The sequence below is a fragment of the Chlorocebus sabaeus genome, chromosome X (genome assembly GCF_047675955.1).
Source record: "Chlorocebus sabaeus isolate Y175 chromosome X, mChlSab1.0.hap1, whole genome shotgun sequence".
NCBI classification, from domain to species: Eukaryota; Metazoa; Chordata; class Mammalia; order Primates; family Cercopithecidae; genus Chlorocebus; species Chlorocebus sabaeus.
In genome coordinates this window covers 66,121,350-66,142,797 of record NC_132933.1, presented here as the reverse complement: position 1 = coordinate 66,142,797, position 21,448 = coordinate 66,121,350, and the positions used below count along the sequence as shown (strand labels likewise).

The following is a 21,448-nucleotide window of genomic DNA, read 5'->3' as shown; positions in this document are numbered from 1 at the left end:
AACAAGACTATAGTATTATCCAATGCAAAACAGTGCATGGGGTTCAGGGAAAGGGCAGAGGCTTCTCTGCTTCATAGTTCATTAATTAAGATAGTCTAAAACTAGGTATGATTTAATAATCACCTCTGCTTTTAAAAGTTTGTAAAGATTGGGGTAATATTTATAAAATTTAGATAAATACCATACAACTCTCTTTTCTATTTAAAACTGTGTGGAGCAGCTGAAATAGTAACAGAAATAACCTTTTTTATTCTTGACTACACTCACTTCACTCTGTCTGTCAGAACTAGATTTCAACAGAGCCTTGCTGTCTAATTTTACATTTTTATTTTATTTTATTTTATTTTATTTTATTTTATTTTATTTTATGTTTGTTGAGATGAAGTTTCATGCTTGTTACCCAGGCTGGAGTGCAGTGGCACGATCTTGGCTCACTGCAACCTCTGCCTCTCGAGTTCAAGCAATTCTACTGCCTCAGCCTCCCAAGTAGCTGGGATTACAGGCGTGGGCCACCACACTTGGCTAACTTTGAATTTTCACCATGTTGTTCAGGCTGGTCTCAGGCTCCTGACCTCAGGTGATCCACCCACCTTGTCCTCTCAAAATGCTGGGATTACAGGCATGAGCCACCACTCTCAACCACTTAACTAATTTTAGACTGGAATTCCGTATGTAGCATTAGCATAAAGTTTCATTTATTTACTCTAGGGAACTTACTTTTCATTTATAATAGACATGTAACATTACCTTTTGGGAATTAAAATGAATATAAAGAAAAACATTCTTTTGGATTTTATACACAACTCCTTTAAGGCCCCTAACCTCTTGACCCTTTCAAGTTTACATTTTACTTTTTTAATATTTGAAAATTAACATTGGTAATAATCCACATACTTCAACTGGAATCTACTTTTTGTCAGTAATGCAAATGATTTTTGGAGCAGCATTTCCAACAATTACTTTATTAGCATTCAAGAAAGCATCATTATTTTACAAACATTTCTTTCCTATCTTCCTGTTTTTTCACTATTGGGGGAACCTGCCCCCAGTATTTCAAAGTAGGTTCTTTCTATTTTCCATAAGTGTCGACCAGCTGAGAAATAAGGAGAAAGAGTATAAAGAGGAATTTTATAGCTGGGTTGCCAGTGGTGACATCACATATTGGTAGGACCATGATGCCCACCTGAGCCTTAAAGCCAGAAAGTTTTATTAAGGATTTCAAAAGGGGAGGGGGTGCAAGAACAGAGGGTAGGTCACAAGATCACATGTTTCAAAGGGCAAAAAGGAGAACAAAGATCACATGCTTCTGAGGAAACAGGACAAGGGTAAAATCAGAAACTCCTGATAAGGGTCCAACAAAGATCACTAGGCAAAGGGCAAAACCAAAGATCACAAGGCAAAGGGCAAAAGCAGAATTACTGATAAGCGTCTATGTTCAGCAGTGCACGTATTGTCTTGATAAACACCTTAAACAACAGAAAACAGGGCTCGAGAGCAGAGAACTGGTCTGACCTCAGATTTACCAGGGTGTAGTAAGCCTGAGGGTACTGCAGGAGACCAGGGCATATTTCAGTCCTTATCTCAACCGCATAAGACAGACACTCCCATAGCGGCCATTTATAGACCTCCCCACAGGAATGCATTCCTTTTCCAGGGTATTAGTTATTAATATTCCTTGCTAGGAAAAGAATGTAGCGATATATTCCGAACTTGCATGTCCATTTATAGGCTCTCTGCAAGAAGAAAAATATGGCTTTATTTTGCCCGAACCTGCAGGCAGTCAGACCTTATGGTTGTCTTCCCTTGTTCCCTGAAAACTGCTGTTATTCTATTCTTTTCCAAGGTGCACTGATTTCATGCTTTTCAAACACACATGTTTTACAATCAATTTATACAGTTAACACAATTATCACAGTGGTCCTGAGGTGATGTACATCCTCAGCTTATGAAGATAAAAGGATTAAGAGATTAAAGTAAGACAGGCATAAGAAATTATGAAAGTATTTGGGAACTGGTAAATGTCCATGAAATCTTCACAATGTATGTTCTTCTGCTGCGGCTCCAGCCGGTCCCTCCATTCGGGATCCCTGACTTCCTGCTACATTTCACAAATGTCTAAGTGCTCTAGTTTTCATTAAAATAATAAAAATGAATAAAGGTAATGTTGATCTCAGCATCTGTGAGCAACCATTTAATAACGTGTGAGGAAAAACCCTCAGTAGGACTAATAAACCCTCAAATCTTACAATCTCCTGGTAACCGCATTTCAACCTTCTATGGGAAATGTTGGATGTCATCATTTTTAACATTGTATAAGTTAACATTTGTTTATCCATTACTTTCATTTTTCACTTTCCTCCATATTTTGATTTGTTTAAAATCGAGTATTATAGTGTTCTTCTATAAGTTTTGCAGACAAAAGTAGTAGTTAAAAGTCATTTAAAAATAGAACTTAACTATACTTTAAAATATTAACTAAAATATTTCCAATCTGCATCCTGTACAAAACTCAAATCAATTAGAACCTTAAGAAATGTTTTGTGGCCAGGCGTGGTGGCTCACGTCTGTAATTCCAGCACTTTGGGAGACCAAGGCAAGCAGATTGCCTGAGGTCCGGAGTTAGAGACCAGCCTGGCTAACATGGAGGAACCCCATCTCTACTAAAAATACAAAACATGGCCAGGTGTGATGGTACACACCTGTAGTCCCAGCTACCTGGGAGGCTGAGGCAGGAGAATCACTTGAACCCAGGAGGCAGAGGTGGCAGTGAGCTGAGATCCTGCCACTGCACTCCAGCCTGGGCAACAGAGCAAGACTCTGTCTCAGAAAAAGAAAGAAAAAAGAAGAAGAAAAAACATTTTGTAACTTATAAGCTTATGGAAAGTGGGGGACTTGGTCTCAGATTATTTAGAGAAATGGCATAGACACATGATTCGCACTTTTCACTGTAGCATTATCCACAACAAGAAAATAATGAAGGAAGATGGCATTCCATATATGCCATATGTACGTGTGGAGTGGCTCCTGACATAGTGTTCCATACACGTTAGCTTTCATTTATTCTCCTCTCCCTTCCTCTCTCTTCTAAGATGAAAAATAGAATTTCAGTATTTCTAAAACTCTTAATGTGACTCAACCGTTGGAGATCTCTGTACTGGACACATGCACTTCTATTGCTGTTTTATAACCAGTATGTGAGAGGCACAATGAAGTGGCAGAAGGAGCACTGATCTAGTAGTCAGAATTTCTCAGTTACTAACTCACTAACTCAGTTACTAACCTTGAGAAGTCATTTACCTTCTCTCTGCCTTAACTTTAGTAAAATAGGTATCATAATATTTGCCTATTCTTCCTCATCAATAAGTTAGATACATACTATCTGATAAGTATGACAAGTACAAGATATCATTATTATGGTGCCCTATAAAATACACACAAATTTGATTTTGTGTTTTCTAATATTGATTTCAGTAAGAGTGAACTATTTGGCCTGTAAGTGATGTGTAAAGCTTCCGCTAAAGAATGTGCTCTCCCATAGATAGTTATAGTTAATGATATCTTTGCATTTTATCCCTATGTGTGAGCAGAAGGGCATTCATGCTTCCATTTTAAGGGAATGTTTTCTAAGAACTGGAGATTCAAAAAAGGGGAAAGAGATGTATTAAATAATTATTTCACAAAACCAGGGTGTATTACAAGTGCATAAGATAGTTTGATATTCCTTTATGATACCATTTGCACAAAAAAAAGATGACCTATTGACCTATCCTGGTCTTCATTTTGATTAAATTGTAAGTCAGATATTTGTAAGGCTAATGAACCCAAATGGTTATTCTTTTCAAGAAACCTCTGTTTTTAAAAAACATATCATGTTCTAAAAATAAGCAACAGAACCTTCTGAAAAAATGACTCCAAAATAGTGCTCTTCTCTAGACAAAGAGTAATCAAATACTATATTGTATCTTCCCCTTGCTTGCAATTGTCTGCTTTTCCTACTTTCAAATTAGTAACTCATATTTATAGTACTCCAAAAATAACTGACCGGACCCCAAACTAACCTCACTACTGTCACTTCTTTGATTTGAGAATATCATATTCTGAACATATTTCCACAACTAAAGTTGAGTTTCTACAATTAATTCTACATTTAATTAGGATTGAATCTAAGACTGAAGTGGAAAACAAGTGGAGCATTAACTAGCACATTATTTTATCTCTCTCTTATTCAGGTCAGGAAATCATGACCTTCAAGAGATGATCTTACTTGCTCCTAAATAATATAGTGCCCATTTGTAAATCAGAAGCACAGCACTGATTAACCAACATAAAGAAAACATAGAACTAACTTCTTAGCTGGAGAACTCATTACAAAATATTGTCAATAGTTCAAGAATAGCTTAGCTACCTCAAAAGAAAGGTTTGATAGCCTAAAGTATACTTGTGTGAATTCTATTAGTTTGTACTGCAGTCCCATTATTTATACAGGTAAACAAGTAGTGAGGAGACATTTGGAAGCAAACATGAACCTTGGGTAAGAAAAATCACAAATGCATTTTATTGTAAATATAATCCTCTAAACACATTATAGATACAGTTCTTGGTAGTTTCTTGAAAAATAAAAAGTGAGCAATTACTTTCAAATAACCATCCTGTCAGGGAAGGAAATCTCATACTGAGGGAACATTGCAGTCATTAGCAAAGATTTCGACTCACAAAAAAACAGTATAGGCCTTTACTCATGTTTTAGACGGTGGAGGAAAAAACAATTCCTAAATGCCTTGCTTATTAAGCTAGTTACGCATTTTGCTGCAGGTTGTAAAGAAGAAGAACATGCACAAGGGGCTCATAAGCATATTTTAGAGTTAGGGAATATCATTTACACCATACTTATATTGTCAATATCACCCCTAGAGAATAAGATTAAGCTTTAAGCTTCTGTAAATCTACGCTTTTGCTCACCTTTGTATAATTTCATTTTTGATAAAATGAGACTCATATAAATGAATATTTGATTAAGAGATCAACCTAATAAAATAATACATTAATTTCAGAGAGATTTATTCAAATCTTGAAAATACATAGCACAGCGAAATACTATAAAGTGAGTTTGTGGTTTTCAGTGAAGTGCATTGAGTAGATTTTGAATTTTCTTTGTTCGAATGAAATTTTGACCAGGTCTTATTGTTTTTTCTGTGCAGCCTGAACACTGATGCCGGAACTCCAACTGATCATAGGCACGAATAGGGTGCTGTAGCAGTTACCTGCTTATCTAGTGTTGTAAATTCTTTAGAATTCATACTCAAATCCTTAAAATATGGAACCTTTAATTACTGTTTGTTCATTACTGGTAAATAGAACCTTACACACACAGGACAAGTGTCCTAGAGAGTGGGCTTCACAGGTTTTTAGGGGATAGTCATAATAATGACTGAACACACTTTACACTTCTTTAACCTTTTTCTCTCAAGGAGCTCATAGTGCTTCAAAGACATTATCACATTAATTCACACAGAATCCTAGTGGGGTAAGTAGGTGGAAGAATTTTTAAGACAGAGAAAATGCTGTTTCTAAATGGTGTGAGACAAATTAAAATGCAGACACACCTACTTTAAGCTGCAATTACTGTGAAATAACTTCTTGTCTGACCTGGTATTTAACAGGAATTAGATCAGGTGGTAAATCATTTGTGCAAATGATCGATATTTGTTATCACTGCTTTGGAGCTCTCATTTCTAAAAGAAGCACTTGGCCTGTAGTGTTCTCTAAGAAAATATAAGGAGCTCTAGTTTTTAGATTTTACCACACCCAGTTTTTCCTTTGAACTGCTGATGGTGGAGCAAGTCCTTTAACCCCTTTCTACTAGCACATTCCTGATTTGTAAAGAATGCAATGATAAAAACAGATACCCAAGCTGCTAAAAATACCCCTTTACTGTTTTCTTCTCTCTTCCCATCCCCAATCTTGCTTCCTCTTTATTAAGCTATTAATAAGCAAACAGGATGAAAAATCTACAGGCAAAAGAAAAGAGAAAGACATATGGGTCAGTGAGATTATGGATATTTTCTACTGTTCACTCTCTGGTCTAGACATAGCCAGATTCCTAATGTGTTCAAATGATTAGGATCATATGGGTCATTTGGCTTGAATTGTGCAGGAAATGGCCTCAGATGTTTTTAACTGTTTACTTAAAGGAGATCTGGCCATTGGCTGGGGGCAGATACCTGTTATCATCATTTTGATGCCTACTAAAAATCTAATAGAACAGCATTCCAATGTGTTATATGGTACTCTAATGACCAAAAAGATTTAATGCCCCTCCTAAAGTGCCCTCCTTACATTAAACAAAATCTAATCCGTTGTGTTGTTTTCACGTCTGCCCTAGCATTAAGTTCTGGTGTGACAGAAGCACCAAGCATCTTATGCAAAAGGCCAACTGAGTTTTTATCCATTTTCTAATAAGAGGTTCCCCATGGCAGTATATGCAATTTCTGCTGGAATGGCCACCCACTCTAAACACTTAAAAATATTACATTAATTCATATCAATGTGACATTTCAGTAATTCCATGCTCTGAAGGAAGGTTTTCTAAAGCATAAGCATTTGGATTCTGGCATTCTTCATGGGCTATAGAAAGTCTGCTTATATCGAGTAGGTGTACTGTTTTGGCCCAATTCAGTGAAATAATGCCAAATTAGAAATAAGTCACAGAGAAGGATTTGAAGCAAGTCAAATAAAAACGTTTATTAATATCAAATATCTGAAATAAATAACAATGACAGGTGACTAAAAATATAACATCTGAGAAAGTCTCATCATTAAATAGAATTTCCAAATGAACTAAGTCACTTCAAAATAAACTAGTGTCTTTTTTAAAATAAGTAGATATGTTTAACTTACCTTGTTTGAACTATGAGGACTCCTCATGTGTATTTTTTTCTGTCCTTTTCCCATATATCTGCCTCATTTATGATGCATGATTTAGCTATTCCGGCTCATAAGTTTAGGATATATACCACAGAGGGCAAGTCTCACATTTACTTGAGTTTGGAGCAGCTATTTATGGCCCAGTAAAGATAACTCGATTGATTAGGAGAGGTTCATCTCCTGTATGGAGTGCCCACACTGACCTTCTGTGCCATGGCCTATGCCAACGTCAGGCAGTGCTGTGCTAAGGGAAGGACTGCATGGACCTTTGTTTTTACTTTAAAAATGGTCACATTTGTATGTATCAAATTCCCCTTTTTACCTATCTGATAAATCCCAAAGCAATAAACTCTGTCAGCTCCCCCCAAATATCAGTGTGTGTCCCTCTTTTTAAGTTCCCAAGCTCCAAAACATTCCCTTGGAGAGACTTTGTTAGTTTCTCTTCCTAATCTTTAATCTTATTGACATCCAGAGTTCATATCAGATCATCTCTGTTTGGAGCTCAAGAACAAACCCTTTTAAGAATATGAAACATTCCATTACTAATTAGCTGTTTCCTGTTCCTAATGAAGTGAGCACACTGGGTCTGGATTAAAATTCAGCTACTACTCCTCTCTGTTTATGGTTCCAGATGTTTTTGGTTTATCTAGGAAATTACTTTGACAGCTACTACTAAGTGATAAATCACTCATATTATAGCTGAAATGCATTTTGAAATTGAAATGTGGCAAACTTTGAGATTGCTCCAAGAATCGGTGTCAGTTAGCAGTTCCTTACTGGCATCTTCCTTATGATCATTCAGTATTGGCACATGTAAAACAGTAACCAAATATGTGTCAACATTATACAGCATGCTACACAGGGGTCTATTTTGCTACTGTCCTCAAAATTGGGAGAAAAAGTTTCACTACCATGAAATCTCAATTTATTGTATTCCGGTAGAAAAGTGGATTCACTTAATATTGTTTTCTTCTTGCTAGCCTAGTTTTTCTTTCAATTTTTGAGCAGCTGTGGGAACTATTCCTAATAGGCCTTGTAAGCAGACACATAAAGGATGTGGGCAAATATTTCTGTCTCTAAATAAAGGCAAGAAATAAACATAACAAAAGTAGAAATTTTTCAGAAACTGCATTTTTCTAAAGGACAAATGGTGATTGTCTTTCGCTATTCATTGCTGAGTTCATGTACCCTATTTAAGGGGACATAGTGTGTGCCATTGCTATCCAGTTTGTAATGTTCACAATTTGTGTTGCATGATTTAAGCTTTAGCTATATTGTATAAATTTCAATCCTGGTAAAATGACTGTCATTTTATGTCGAAGAGCTTTTCTTTGATATTTAGGCTGTGTATACATAGGATGAGGTAGACTGGAGGACTAAGCAAATATTTGGTCAATTCATCAGAATAAATATTCTCAGACTCCACAAAGGAGTTGGAACAATTACCAGTGTCCAAAAATTCAAGCTCTGTTTTCTTCTGGTCCCTGGAAAACTTTTAGTGAATTCCATGGGCTTCTTGGGAAAAATGTCTGGTTGCCCTCTGATGAAGTCCAACCCTCCATGAGTCTGACTAACCCAAACCCCAATCTTTTATTCGTCTGTTACCTTACTACATCTTTATTTTTGGTTCTGAGGTATTATCTAGAAAATTCTGCTACTCGCCATGATACCTTATACACAGAAAGAATAAAGATTTTAAAGATATTAAACCCAAGGTTTAAAAAGGGTATACTTTCCTCCTAATCAGCTTTGACCAGATTGACTTAATATTTTAGATTAGACATATTAGTCCAACAATGATAATGTCCTCTCCATTATATGTTAAAATAAAGCACTTGACTCAGAAACATTATCTTTAAGTATTTCTCAAGCACAAGTAATGGATTTGTACTGATTCATCCACATTTCTTTTCCGACTTTGTTTGTAACCAAAAGCCAATCTTTGTAACGCATCTAAATAGAAACTCAGGTTATAAGCCATTGCTGTGGAAAATAACAAGGTTTGACAAAAAGAGGTAGAATAAAATTTAAAAAAAAATTTCCAATAATAACTTTTACCCACCCGAATTAAATATTATCTAACTCTAGGATGGCATGGGCTCTTTTAATTGCTATCATTTAGAGGGATACCGGTTTGACTAAACACTGTAGCTAAAATGATAATTCGGAACTAGTCTCCCTTCATGCAGTATACACAGTCTCAGGGTCAACCCGGGAGAGGAAATTCTAAATGTACAAAGCTGTCATTATCTTAGATCATAACCAGATACTCTTTTCCCCCTGTTTTGGTAAACTATAGGGATTGTATTTCAGATGCACCATTATATACAAAAAGAAAAAGTAATATAGATTATTACAGACATTATAATATGGTTCATGAAGAGCCTTTATCAGTCTTCAATGTCTCCAGTGCTGTGGAAAGAAGAACAGAAGCTATAGCATGAAATTTGAAGGATCTTTGAAAACTGACAGATGAAAATATAGAAATGTTAAGAAATGTTAAATTTTACCAACACTAAATTGAGCCTGTTACATCAGATCATTTTAGGTTCCTGAAGATAGAAGTTTTAGTATTTTTAAGCACGTATCAGAATTATTCTTCATAAGAACTAACTTGTTTTCTTTTTTTTAAAGGAGGTAACTATTACTGTTTAGACATGGCACAACAGTTTTATTCAGCCTGAAAGGTCCTCGCGGCTTTACATAAATGAAGATGCTTGTGATTCCAGTTTATCTCTGAAACTATTCAACATGGAGTTATTTCAATTTTGTTTATCAGCAAAGCTTTGTTTACTGAAGGAGCTATTTAATCTATGTTACATTAAAAAAGAAAGAAACACGTGTACATTTTAAAAGCAATGATGTAAACTTTGTCCTTGCATTAGATTGACCAGTTTAAAAATATGAGCTAAATCCTAATGGCTAATGTAACTTGACCATATTTGATGCTTTTCTATGCTCATTTCAACTTGGCTTTTTGTCTTTTAAATTAAAAAAAAATGCAGTAGTGTGTTAGAGACTAGAAACTTATATGTATGGTTTCCCTGTTCTACTATACATAACGTTAAAGTACACCTTCTTTGTTAAAAATGTACTTGCTAAACTTCAGCATAAATAAAAACATTTTGACTTTGTCAATTGTGACTGAGTATTTATTTTCAAACTGCCATCTGCAGCCATTGAAACATATAGTAGAGTCAATGCAAATCAAAATACAGGAACTAGCAAGATGTTTGCAAATCTTCCTCTAGTTTTGTTATTTTCAAGCAGATATGAACACAGTTCTTATTTCAGTTCATCTGTTTAAGCAGGCTGATATTCCCGTCCTCAATTGTTATATTGATTCACACTGGATTGCCTTTTCCTAGCTATGTTTGCTTAGTGAGCCTGCTTCCAGGAGGAAGGGTTACACTGGGAAGCAGGAAAAATGGGTGCACCAAGAACTGGAAAATATTTTCCGAGCATCTGTTATCGTCAAAAGTTTATTCTAGAGCCACCTACACTAAAAAGCAAACAAAAATGAAGGGGTATATATCTTCTCTGGCCCCCCAAAATATCAAGTCTCTTTGTATATCCAAGTGCCCATCACAGTGTAGTGAAAAACCAAGGCCAGTTATAGCCCTGCCATACAGTTTATTTAATCTGTGCTCTTACCTTCTCTTGGTTCACTTCTGGTGAAACGCTGGAGCTCACTCAAATTCTGGTTGATAATAAAACCTCTCAGGTTTTCCTATGAAGTGGCAGCGACACTCCCACTCCTTGCCTGTCTTTTGAAATGTATTGTATCTCACAGTATTCTAGCTGGTCACCCAATGACTAGGTCTTCTACTTTGGAACCATGTTGGTAAATCCACAGATGATTCTTCTCACTATCATGTCCACACTGTCCTTGTTTATGGAAATCTTGAGAGTTCTGACAGTACTACAAGCTCTTTCTGTGTTGTAAAGGACAAAGATCTCTAAGATTTTTGTTTGCTAAGCAGGCCTGCTCTGGTGGCATACTATAACCCCTGCCATAACACACAAAGCAAGTCCTCAATAGGCAGACATATGATATTCAGGCTTGCACTATTTAAAAGTCAATCTAACAATCAAAGAAAGCATGTGCTAGTAGCTGCCCTACTTTCAGGTGTTCTGGTGCCTAATGCTGCCTGTGGGTTTATCTCACCTGGTAGCAATTATTTGCACCGGCTTAACATCAATGGGCATAATTTGATTTTGGGTCTCATGGATGGTTAGGACTTCTAAGGAAGTGAAAGCAATTATAGGAATCTTCTGGTTATTTGAAAGCCCACTTAATTGACCCATCAGAAGAAACTGAGACAGAAAAATATTGGGAGTGAGGCCCACCATGTACCTTCAAGTTTACTGGGATAGGATTGCTTGTCATTTCACTGCTACCCCTTGACAACTCTTTCACATCCTCCTCTTCACAACCACCTCCCTCCTCCAAAAGCACAGGAACCTTAGCCTTAAGAAAAGGAACTGGGTCAAGGCTAAGAATTCCATCATTGCTGGATGGTAGTTTCACTGTATATCAATTCTTTCTCAGTAAATACTTTTCTCCTAGGGTTGGGAGGATCCACATTACGTTATTTTCCTTTGCACTCTCTTTGGAGAAAATACAGTTTATGTTCATCCTGGGAATATGGCTGTAGCAATTGGATCAGCCTCAAGCAAATCCTATGGTCTCTGACTTCCTTAAATTCCCTAATCATGGAGTAGGGGTGAGGGATTACAGCTGCTCCCACCACCAGACATACTCATAACACTGTCATCTATAATTACAATCCTAGTCTGAGTGTCTTCCCATTCCTTACAAGTCACCTAACCTTTTTGCCAGATACAGCTGTTTTTGTTCTTCCCAACGTATGCCATTCACATATACTGCTATTTATATATAACTGAACCCCTATGTATTTGGTTATAAAGGCCTCTCTCACCCAGCAAACACTAGCTTTGTGCCCTCTTACTTAGGGATAGGTGTCGATGTAGATGGTGTTCTAAAAATAATTTAAAATAGAATATGAGATTAGAGAGTGAGTGGGAGCGTCTATAAAGACCATCAAATGTCCGATATATCAAAAAGAGGCAAACGATTACTATTTGAAGAATTACAATGTCAAGGAGCTGCTGCTTTTGTTAGACAGCTGTCAGCATTATAAAGATCAAAAGTGATATTGAATTAAAATTTACCACTTCAGCTTGAACTTGGAGGAAAACTACCCCCAATCACAAACATAGCTAAATGACTCCCTCCTTTAAAATTATAGAAATCTGTCAGATATTACAGATAAAGTAAAAGGAATCAGCATAGTTTTTATTCCTATTTGTATTTGTATGCATGCATGTGTGCACACACAGAGGATATATGCACAAAACACTCCTGCTTCCCTTTGTCAATGAATTACTGAAATCAAACCTGGGCATTTGTCCAGTTTCACCTGATTCAACTCTCTCTTAAAGCATATGAGTAGCTAAATTATGAGATGTAAAGCAAATGTGAGGTATGAAGATAGTAGGCAATCATTGGGAGGGGAGGTAGTCATTTTGAATATAAAATGCCCAGATTATAATAATAATTCTGAAGCTCAGCTCTTTAGTTTTCTGAACAAAAAGTCCCCTCTCCTGACCCCAACTGGCCATGTAAGAGTTCATTTTTTACAACTCTGTCAATTACCCTGCAATCCTTCCCTAAAGTTTCTAGGTTTAAACTGAACGATAGTCCAACTGAGAACACAACCATGGAACCCTGTTTTATGTTCTAATACATTAGAAGTATGGGAGGCAGAAGGTCCAGAAAGGCAATTGTACTAATTTTAAAGCTCCTTGATTATCAGACTTATTTATTAACATCTTTGGAATTATCTATGCCTCATGGACAACTTCTCTCACTTATTCAAATAAGAGAGCTACAATAACCAAAAATGCATTTGAACTCAACGAATAAACATTTTAGGGCATTACACAATAACTCATTATGCTCTCATGGGGAGAATATTTCTTCACTTTTGGGTGCTTTTTTAAATGCATGAAACCCATAATCTTTTGTGTAATATTTGTGCTAAAATTAGGTAGAGTATGCCTCTTGGGTTGTCATGCCATTTATGAGATTAGCAGTATATAAAGATCTTAGAAGTTCCAGAGCAACACTAACACACCTCAAAATCTATCTTAATTAGTCAAACTGGAGCATTAAAATTAAGTGTTTAGGTATAATTTTGTGTCTGACATAGAAAAGGATACTTTATATAGCAAGAAAATTCTAATAGAAATGAGAAAACAGTTCACATTATAAACGATTAAAAGTCACTACAAATGTTAGATAATTAAATGCCAATATGTATGGTACAGAGATAAAGAAGGAAACACATGTTATGGGCAAGAATAATGGGTAGGTTTTGTGAAACTTGATTACAGCCCTAAATAACAAGAAGGATTTGTGGGAAGAGGACAATGGTAAGAGTTCCGTACCAGCTAAGCCCCAGGGTAAGAAAGTAAAATGGTATGTACTATTCATGGAACAGAAAGAAATCCACTCTAAGAAAGCACAGACTTCTTATCTAGCTTTAGTGGGAGATAAGATTTGATAGTTAAAATGGGCTATATTATAGAACACTGTGAGTAGCTAGTAATGAACATATAACAGCAACTCATTTGGAACATCAATCTGAGAGCAGTGTGGGATAAAGCGATTGGAGAAGTTTCAGGAAGAGAGACAATTACATGGCATAAAATAGCACTTTTATGTTTTTCTCTACATGTTTTTAATTTAAAAGGAGAAGTCAGTATAATCAAGGATGGTACACATGCTATCAATTTTCACAGATGCTTAACAATCCTAGCTAACTATGAGAATGTGAGGTGTTCCACGAGTTAATCAACATAAACTGTTCTTGGCAAGGTTTAACATTTGCATTTAAGCTTCCACAAATATCTATAAAATCATAAGCCAGAAATGGAGTTTTATTTGAAATAAAACATTTCATCTGAAGTCTCAATCAATCTAGTATTTTCAACTTTACTAATATAGATCATCCCTGAATTCTAAGTGCCATTACAACTGAACATCTTTTATACGTGAACCATGGCATCAGCTAGGCCTCATCTCCATTTCTACCCTCCAAAGTCTCACTCCTTTTACTACTTTTAGACATAGGGTTTTTTGCTACCTTAAGAAGACAAAGTCCGACTGAAATCTTCTTACCACCTGTACTTCCCTGACCAAGTTAACCCCAAAGTCAGAGCCCCTACAATATTTACAGTCCCATTAAAGTCCTTGCTCCTATCAGCCAGCATACTGAAATGAGGAAGAATAATTATATGTCCTGCTACTGAGAATGCACTGGATGCTGTATCTTTGGGGTTTAACACAGAACTCAGAACGAGGCAGATTTTTTTTTTTTTTTTCCCCATGGACAAATGATTAGCTTTGACAGATAGGTGGGGGTTTGAAGCACAGATGGTTCTATGTTTCCTGGAGAAAAAGACATCTCACTTGCAACTTGAAGGACAAACACAGTTCACTAGAGGAAGAGAGGTCAGGCCACCTTCAAGCAAATATACAATTTACTTCCAGAAAAATGCCACCTTTATTCCCCTAAAGTTCTTTCATCTTTAATATCTTGGTGCTCCAGGAAGAAATAAACCTAAAGTCTCCTCTTATTTCTTTTTCCCCTTAAATTTTCTCTCCTCTGTATCCAATAGTTTGAACACAGAAGTAGAGAGTAGAATGGTGGTTACCAGATGCTGGGGTTTGGGAGTGTGAATGGGGAAAGGGGAAATGCTGGTCAAATAGTATAAAATTTCAGTTATACACTAGAAATAAGTTTTAGTGTTCAATTTCACAGCATTGTAACCTTAGTTAATAATGTATTGTTTATCTCAAAATTGCTAAAATAATAGATTTTAAATGTCCTCACTGCAAAAATTAAGTAAGTGAGGTGACGGATATGTTAACTGGCTGGATTTAATTATTCCACTATGTATACATATATGAAAAGATCACATTTTCCTATAAAATGTACAATTACTATTTTGCATTTAAAGGAAAATAAAATTAAAAAAATAAAGGTGGCTCCACTTACTAAGTTCTCACTCTATAGCCCATTGGGTTTGATGGGTTTTAAAGCCCCTAAAAGCTTCCAGTGCTTTAACTGCCCATTATTTCTCCCAGGTTAACCACTCATTCTTAGTTCTTATAATATCTGCAACTATGTGAAGGTAAAAAATGTCTTATTCTCTTGGTATTTGTGAATGACTAGTTTGACCTAGAGTGACGAAAACCATAGCACATATTTGTAGCAATTTGCATTGGATAAATTGTCTTCACAGAAATCATTTCATTCGATATCAGTTATTCAACATGTTTCTAAGGGAATGTACTTTCCTTTATTTTCATATATTCCCCTACTGTACAACCTTGACTCTTGTAAGAGCTCTTTGCCACGAAGTATGGCATGAGTGACACAGGTCTCAGGGATAGATACTCAAGCTCATTAAATTTTAATAGGTGTAAAATGTATGTCTTTATGTCAGAGCCAACAGGCATACATACTACGTTTTTAGACCAGAGACTTTGTGAACAATTTTTCAGGCTCCCAGGCTGATTTATTTATTTCTGAACTTAGAAGCTAATTCTGAATATATATGACCAGAAATCAGAAAGTCAGGCAATTCAAAATTGCTACCAAAGTAACAAACTATTGTCTTACTGGTACACAAACACTTTTGGTCTTACACTTCCAAGTGTCTGCTGGATATATTCATTCAGATATAATAATGAAGGGCATGAAATATATTCAAAATAACATCTTTGATCTTCTCTTTCAAACATGCCCCTTTTGGAATAATCCTTTTCTTAGTTAATGCGTAACCATCACTGAATCTCTCCAGCTAGAAACGCCAAAGACATTCTGAATTTTTCCTTTGACTTATAACCAACATCCAGTCATCGAATCCTATCACATCTACCTCAGAAATACATTTCAAAATCATTTCCCTTCCAAATTGCTATTATCTTAATTTAAACCTCTATTATCTCCTACCTGAAGAATTTCAGTCTAGTAGTCTTTTCAACTGCATGCTATCATAACCAAACTACTAGAGGGCTCTTCCTAGGATTTTATTAGGGTCATGTTATTGTTAGTCTAAAATATTAATGCCTCCTCCCTAATTGGGGATGGCATACAAGGCAGTCTTACTTTTTAAATCTCAATTCCTGCTACATTCCCTTGTATGCTAAACATACACCCACAACCTACGCAATGCATATATTTAATGCTTCCATTTCCTTAAATCTCATGCTCTCTTTGCCTAAAATGATCAGGACCCAGGACCAGTTACATAATTTCTGCGGGTGAGTGCAAAAGGAAAATGTGGAATCCCTTGTTTAAAAAGCAAGAAATAAGTGCCATTAAATTTATATATAAAGGTTTTCCCTTTCTGCCATGTTCTCTTTTTCTTGCTAACACTTTTTAAATTGCAATTTAATGTCATTCTATGAAAAATAGAAATTTTTACCACAAATTTGTCTTTCAATTTTATTTTTGTGTGAAGTCAGTTTTAAATGTCAAAGCCAGCCCTGTCAGTATCTCTTTCCCATCTTGTGTACTCCTTTGAGACCGAGTACATTCACTTGCCTTCTGTGGAAGAAAGGTCCATTTATTTTTAATCTGCTTAGTAACATATACACTTTTCCCTGTCAAAGAACACAGGCTTTTGAAACAGGGAAACTTAGGTTTGAAACTCAATTCTGTCTCTGACATAAAAAATATATATATATACCCACCCTGAGCCTTAATTTCCTTGTCTGAAATGTAGAGAATACTACCAACAGGATTTATATAAGATTAAAGGAGTTGAAGTACTTAAATAATTTGAACAATGTCTGGTACAAAGGAGGCAAATACTAAATGGTAGTTTTTAATTTATTATTGGCCTGTGACATTATACTAGAATTATTTTCAATTGTATTTGTCTCCCCACTGGACTCAAGATTGTCATTATTACTCTGTAACTCTCCTAATATCTACCATAGCATGCAGCACTCCCAATACAAAATGAATTAATGAACTAATGCTTTTATTGAGCACTTAGTGCAGAATCTGCTACATAGTACTCATTCTTTTAGTGTTTGTTGTATTATGTGTGAAGGGATGGTTTAATGTTTCCACCACTTTGACTTACATTTCACTTGAAGTTGATATTGACTGCTACAGATGCACAGCAACTTCCAATTGTGTCTCCTTCTGCTCAAAACAAATAATTTTCTAGAACTCATACAAACGGTTATTCACTTATCTACTGTATTTTGCTAAAATCAGAGTTCTCAAAGGCATCCACAATTAGGAAGCAAGGGATGAGTTTGGGAGAAACAAAAGGCAGAAGTATTCCTTCACTCTCTAATTTTTAAAAAGAAAACATTGGCCAGGCGTGGTGGATTATGCCTGTAACCCCAGCACGAGATTTGGGAGGCCAAGGTGAGTGAATCATGAGATCAGGAGATCCAGACCATCCTGGCTAACATGCTGAAACTCCATCTCTACTAAAAATACAAAAAATTAGCCAGGCATGGTGGCACGCGCCTGTAGTCCCAGCTACTTGGGAGGCTGAGGCAAGAGAAACACCTGAACCTAGGAGGCGAAGGTTGCAGTGAGCTGAGATTGCGCCACTGCACTCCATCCTGGGCTACAGAGCGAGACTCTGTCTCAATTTTTAAAAAAAGAGAGAGGGGAGCATTGAGGTGCGGAGAGTCTCTATAAAATGTTTCCAGTGATTTCTACTTTACATTTTGAGGGTGTTGGGTTTTTTTTTTTAAAGGATTTCTGAATTAGGCTATGATATATATATATATATATAAAATATATATATTATATATAAATATATATATATATAGTGTGTGTGTGTGTGTGTGTGTGTGTGTGTGTGTATTAGAGCCAGTTGCCATGTGGAAGGCTTTGTGTGTGTTTTGTTATTTATTGTTTTAAGACTAGCTCTCAGACTTCCATAGTAAAATGAAAAGATAGGATAAAGCATTGTTCTAAATTCCAGATTTTCAGTGTTCCTATTATACTCGAATAGTAAAAGAAAATGCTGCTAGGATTACATCTGATATTCTGTCACTGAGCAGCCAGTTTTTCAACACACCTAGAATATCAGCCCAGGGCCATCTGTGTTGATATCCTTCTGTGAACTCTTAGCATGAAACCTCGGGGCACAAGTCTGTCAATCAGTTCTCACGATTATTGCTGATTGCTAGAATTAACACTACTATTTCCTCTTATGACTAATCTCCCAGTGCATTTACACTGGCGTAATTTAGGGAATAAAAGTAAAGTTTAATGGAAAATGTTTCACAGAGAACTTTGAGAACTAAGTGTCTGTGTTTTCTTTAACATCTCTGAGGGATGTAAAACAGGTTTAGAGGGAAAGTACTGTAATCATAGTACTTCCCCTCAAAACCTACTTTACATTTTTGTAAACTACACCGATATTAGCTTGATATGTCCTTGATTTCTAATTTGCCCTTCTAAAAATAATTTAAAATGTCAAACTACTGGCAAATGAGGTTTAGGGAATTGATAAGTTTCACAGAAGAAACCTGTTGCTAAATTCTTATTAGCTTGCTACTGATATATATTGACAGGCCGGGGTATGAAGCGCAAATATTTCAGCTTTACCTAACCAAATAGCTTGTAACTAATATTTTCTTTTGCTGAGTTTTCTCATACTCTCAATAAGAGCAAATTAGGATTATCTGTGGGCAATGATTGATTCCTAAATATGACATTCAAATTAATTAATATGAATCCAACCATTGTCTCTTTGTAACTCCCATGAAACACGCCACCAGAACATCTCTCTACACCATGAATATTTGTATTTCAGCAATGCCAAAGTGCTCTGGAACAGCAATGCTTCTCAGTGGGATTTTCTTTCAAGGTGACTATCTCACTGTACGAGGGAGCCCCCAGTGATGAGTATAGAAAAGAGTAAAGCATATATGTGTGATTGCAATCTAGAAAGATCACTTGCAGAAGTTGTAAGGCACTACAGCAACTTTCACGCCATAAAAGCATAACTCCAATAGATGGTCATCTCCACAGCATTACCTATTATGCAACTAAATATTTAAACTATTTATTTGTAACAAGGTCTGTCTCACAGTGCCTGACGACAAACTGCAGCAATGGAGTGCTACCGAAGGCATTTCGGTTTATTTTTTATAAAAGAAAAATTTCTTACCAGACAACAATCTTCAGTGAAAAAAAAACTGAGGACAAAGCACATTACTGTTATCCAGTACTAAGTTATTCTACCTTGAAAATTGAAATAGCTCTAGTTACTGTGTACTGATTAAAACACAAAAGTATACTGAATAGGCCGGGCACGGTGGCTCACGCCTGTAATTCCAGCACTTTGGGAGACCAAGGCCGGCAGATCACGAGGTCAGGAAATCGAGACCATCCTGGTTAACACAGTGAAAACCCGTCTCTACTAAAAATACAAAAAATTAGCTGGGTATGGTGGCAGGCGCCTGTAGTCCCAGCTAGTCAGGAGGTTGATGCAGGAGAATGGCATGAAGCTAGGAGGAGGAGCTTGCAGTGAGCAGAGATCACACCACTGCACTCCAGCTTGGGTGACACAGCGAGATTCCATCAAAAAAAAAAAAATATATACATATATATATATATATATATATATACACACACACACACATACACACACACACTGAATATTAGGTTTCTCTAACTAAAGGGCAGTCATCAGCATCACTATCATCATCCGAACAGGCATATTTGAACTATGAGTTATCCAAAGTAGTTACTAAAGGAAAATTTTGTTGATAATTGGTATGGAAGATGTATGGCATATAATGAGTACACTCTCTAATAACATGATGTATTTTGGCTGCTGTGCAGTATAACTACAGACATAAAAATGTTACTATAATATTATATTATCGGCCTTCAAATGCATATAATGCCATACTATATGGGCAAATCCAGGAATGCTTTGAAACACAGTCACTGTATAATGTTTTAGTATATAGCCATGATGACAGTGAAAAATTATGGCTAAAGCATCAATTAGTTGATAAACCCATATGTTGTTAACATGCATGTACACATATACCTACAAAGACAATAACATATGCTTCTGAAGGAGAGAAAAAAGAGTAGATTGGTTTAAATATATATAAATGTACATACATACCTCTATCTGCATAATTTTATGTTTGTGGTTGTAGAATATTACAAAAAATAATAATGAAACATTTTATTTCAGAATGACAATAATTTTCTTCATTAGAAGATATTTTAAATGTGTCTACATGGAATTTGCAAACTTAATGACTGCTAAATTTTTCAAATTGGCATATCTTTCAAATATTAGATTTTTCAAATCTAATAGTAATAATAATATTAGATATTTCAAATTGTAGAAGTGATAATATTAGACTTAACCATTAAAGTCATTAAACTAAAACAGATTAATATCTATATCATGTTATAAAGAGAAAGGCCTTTGGAGGCATAACTTTTGAGGCAGAAGCCATAAAGGTAAATAAAGACTAATGGATTTGGCTCTTAGCAGTCCACACCTGTATGTAAAACACACTATAAAACAAAAATTGAAAGACAACAACAGATAAAACATTTACAATATAGACAGATGAAGAGTTAATAACTTTAATATATAAAGAATTATCACTAATCAATAAGAAACTGTCAAATGAAAATGGGCATTTAATCAATTTATTTTTAAAAAGATATAAATTTGAAACTTATTTACCTCACATATTAAAATTCAAGTTGAAATGAGAGGGCTTCCTTTTATCTGTAATATTGACAAGAATTAAAAAAACATTATGGCCAGAGTTAATGAAGTTGTGTGGAAAAAGTCACACACTGCAGTTGATAGGGTTTATTATTAAATTTGGGGGAGATAACTCGTCAATATGCTTCAAAAGCCATATAAATGTGCTTATCCTTCAGCTTTGTACTTGTTCTTTTATAAATATGCTTGCTGTAACTGTACAAAAATGAATGACAAAGTTATTCACAGTAACTTTTTTTTTTCTATCAAGAGAAAATGGAATAAACCTTAAATCTTAAATAGATACAAATTTTAAAAATTATGGCATCTTCATTAGGAGACTGAACTGTAGCCATTTTTTATATTAATGGGCTCAAGAAGAGGTGTACAATATATAAATTAGTGAAAAATTAAACTACAAAATTTTATATGCCATAATCACACACACATTGTAAGGTTGGAAATGGTATTATAAATAGAGGAGATTTTCTTATTTGAATTTTCTAACTTTGCTATAATGAATACTAAATGTTATGATAAGTATTTAAAATTTTTGAAGATAAAAATGTGTATTAATAAAACATTGTGCTAAGAAAATCCGTAACTAGGATCAGCATATTATATTACTCAGCATGGGTCCTGATTAATTCAGATAACTTTGTCCGTAAAAGTTAGATGCCGATTTATAAAATGCATGAACATT

The 21,448-nt window shown here is 35.5% G+C and overlaps 1 protein-coding gene across 6 annotated transcripts in view; it reads left to right on the top strand.

Annotated features, from left to right (window-relative positions):
• The window catches only part of DACH2 (dachshund family transcription factor 2), a 676,255-nt gene extending 666,197 nt beyond the window's left edge, over positions 1–10,058 (top strand). For 2 of the 6 annotated variants that reach the window (XM_007992197.3, XM_037989462.2), the window contains one exon: positions 9,559–10,058. In XM_007992197.3, the coding sequence (XP_007990388.2) occupies positions 9,559–9,608 (50 nt within the window). In that variant the 3' untranslated portion in view covers positions 9,609–10,058. Of the gene's footprint in view, positions 1–5,198 lie in introns of all 6 variants that reach the window. The other 4 variants (XM_007992199.3, XM_037989463.2, XM_007992196.3 and 1 more) reach the window with 2 other exon arrangements.
• The last annotated feature ends 11,390 nt before the right edge of the window (positions 10,059–21,448 follow it).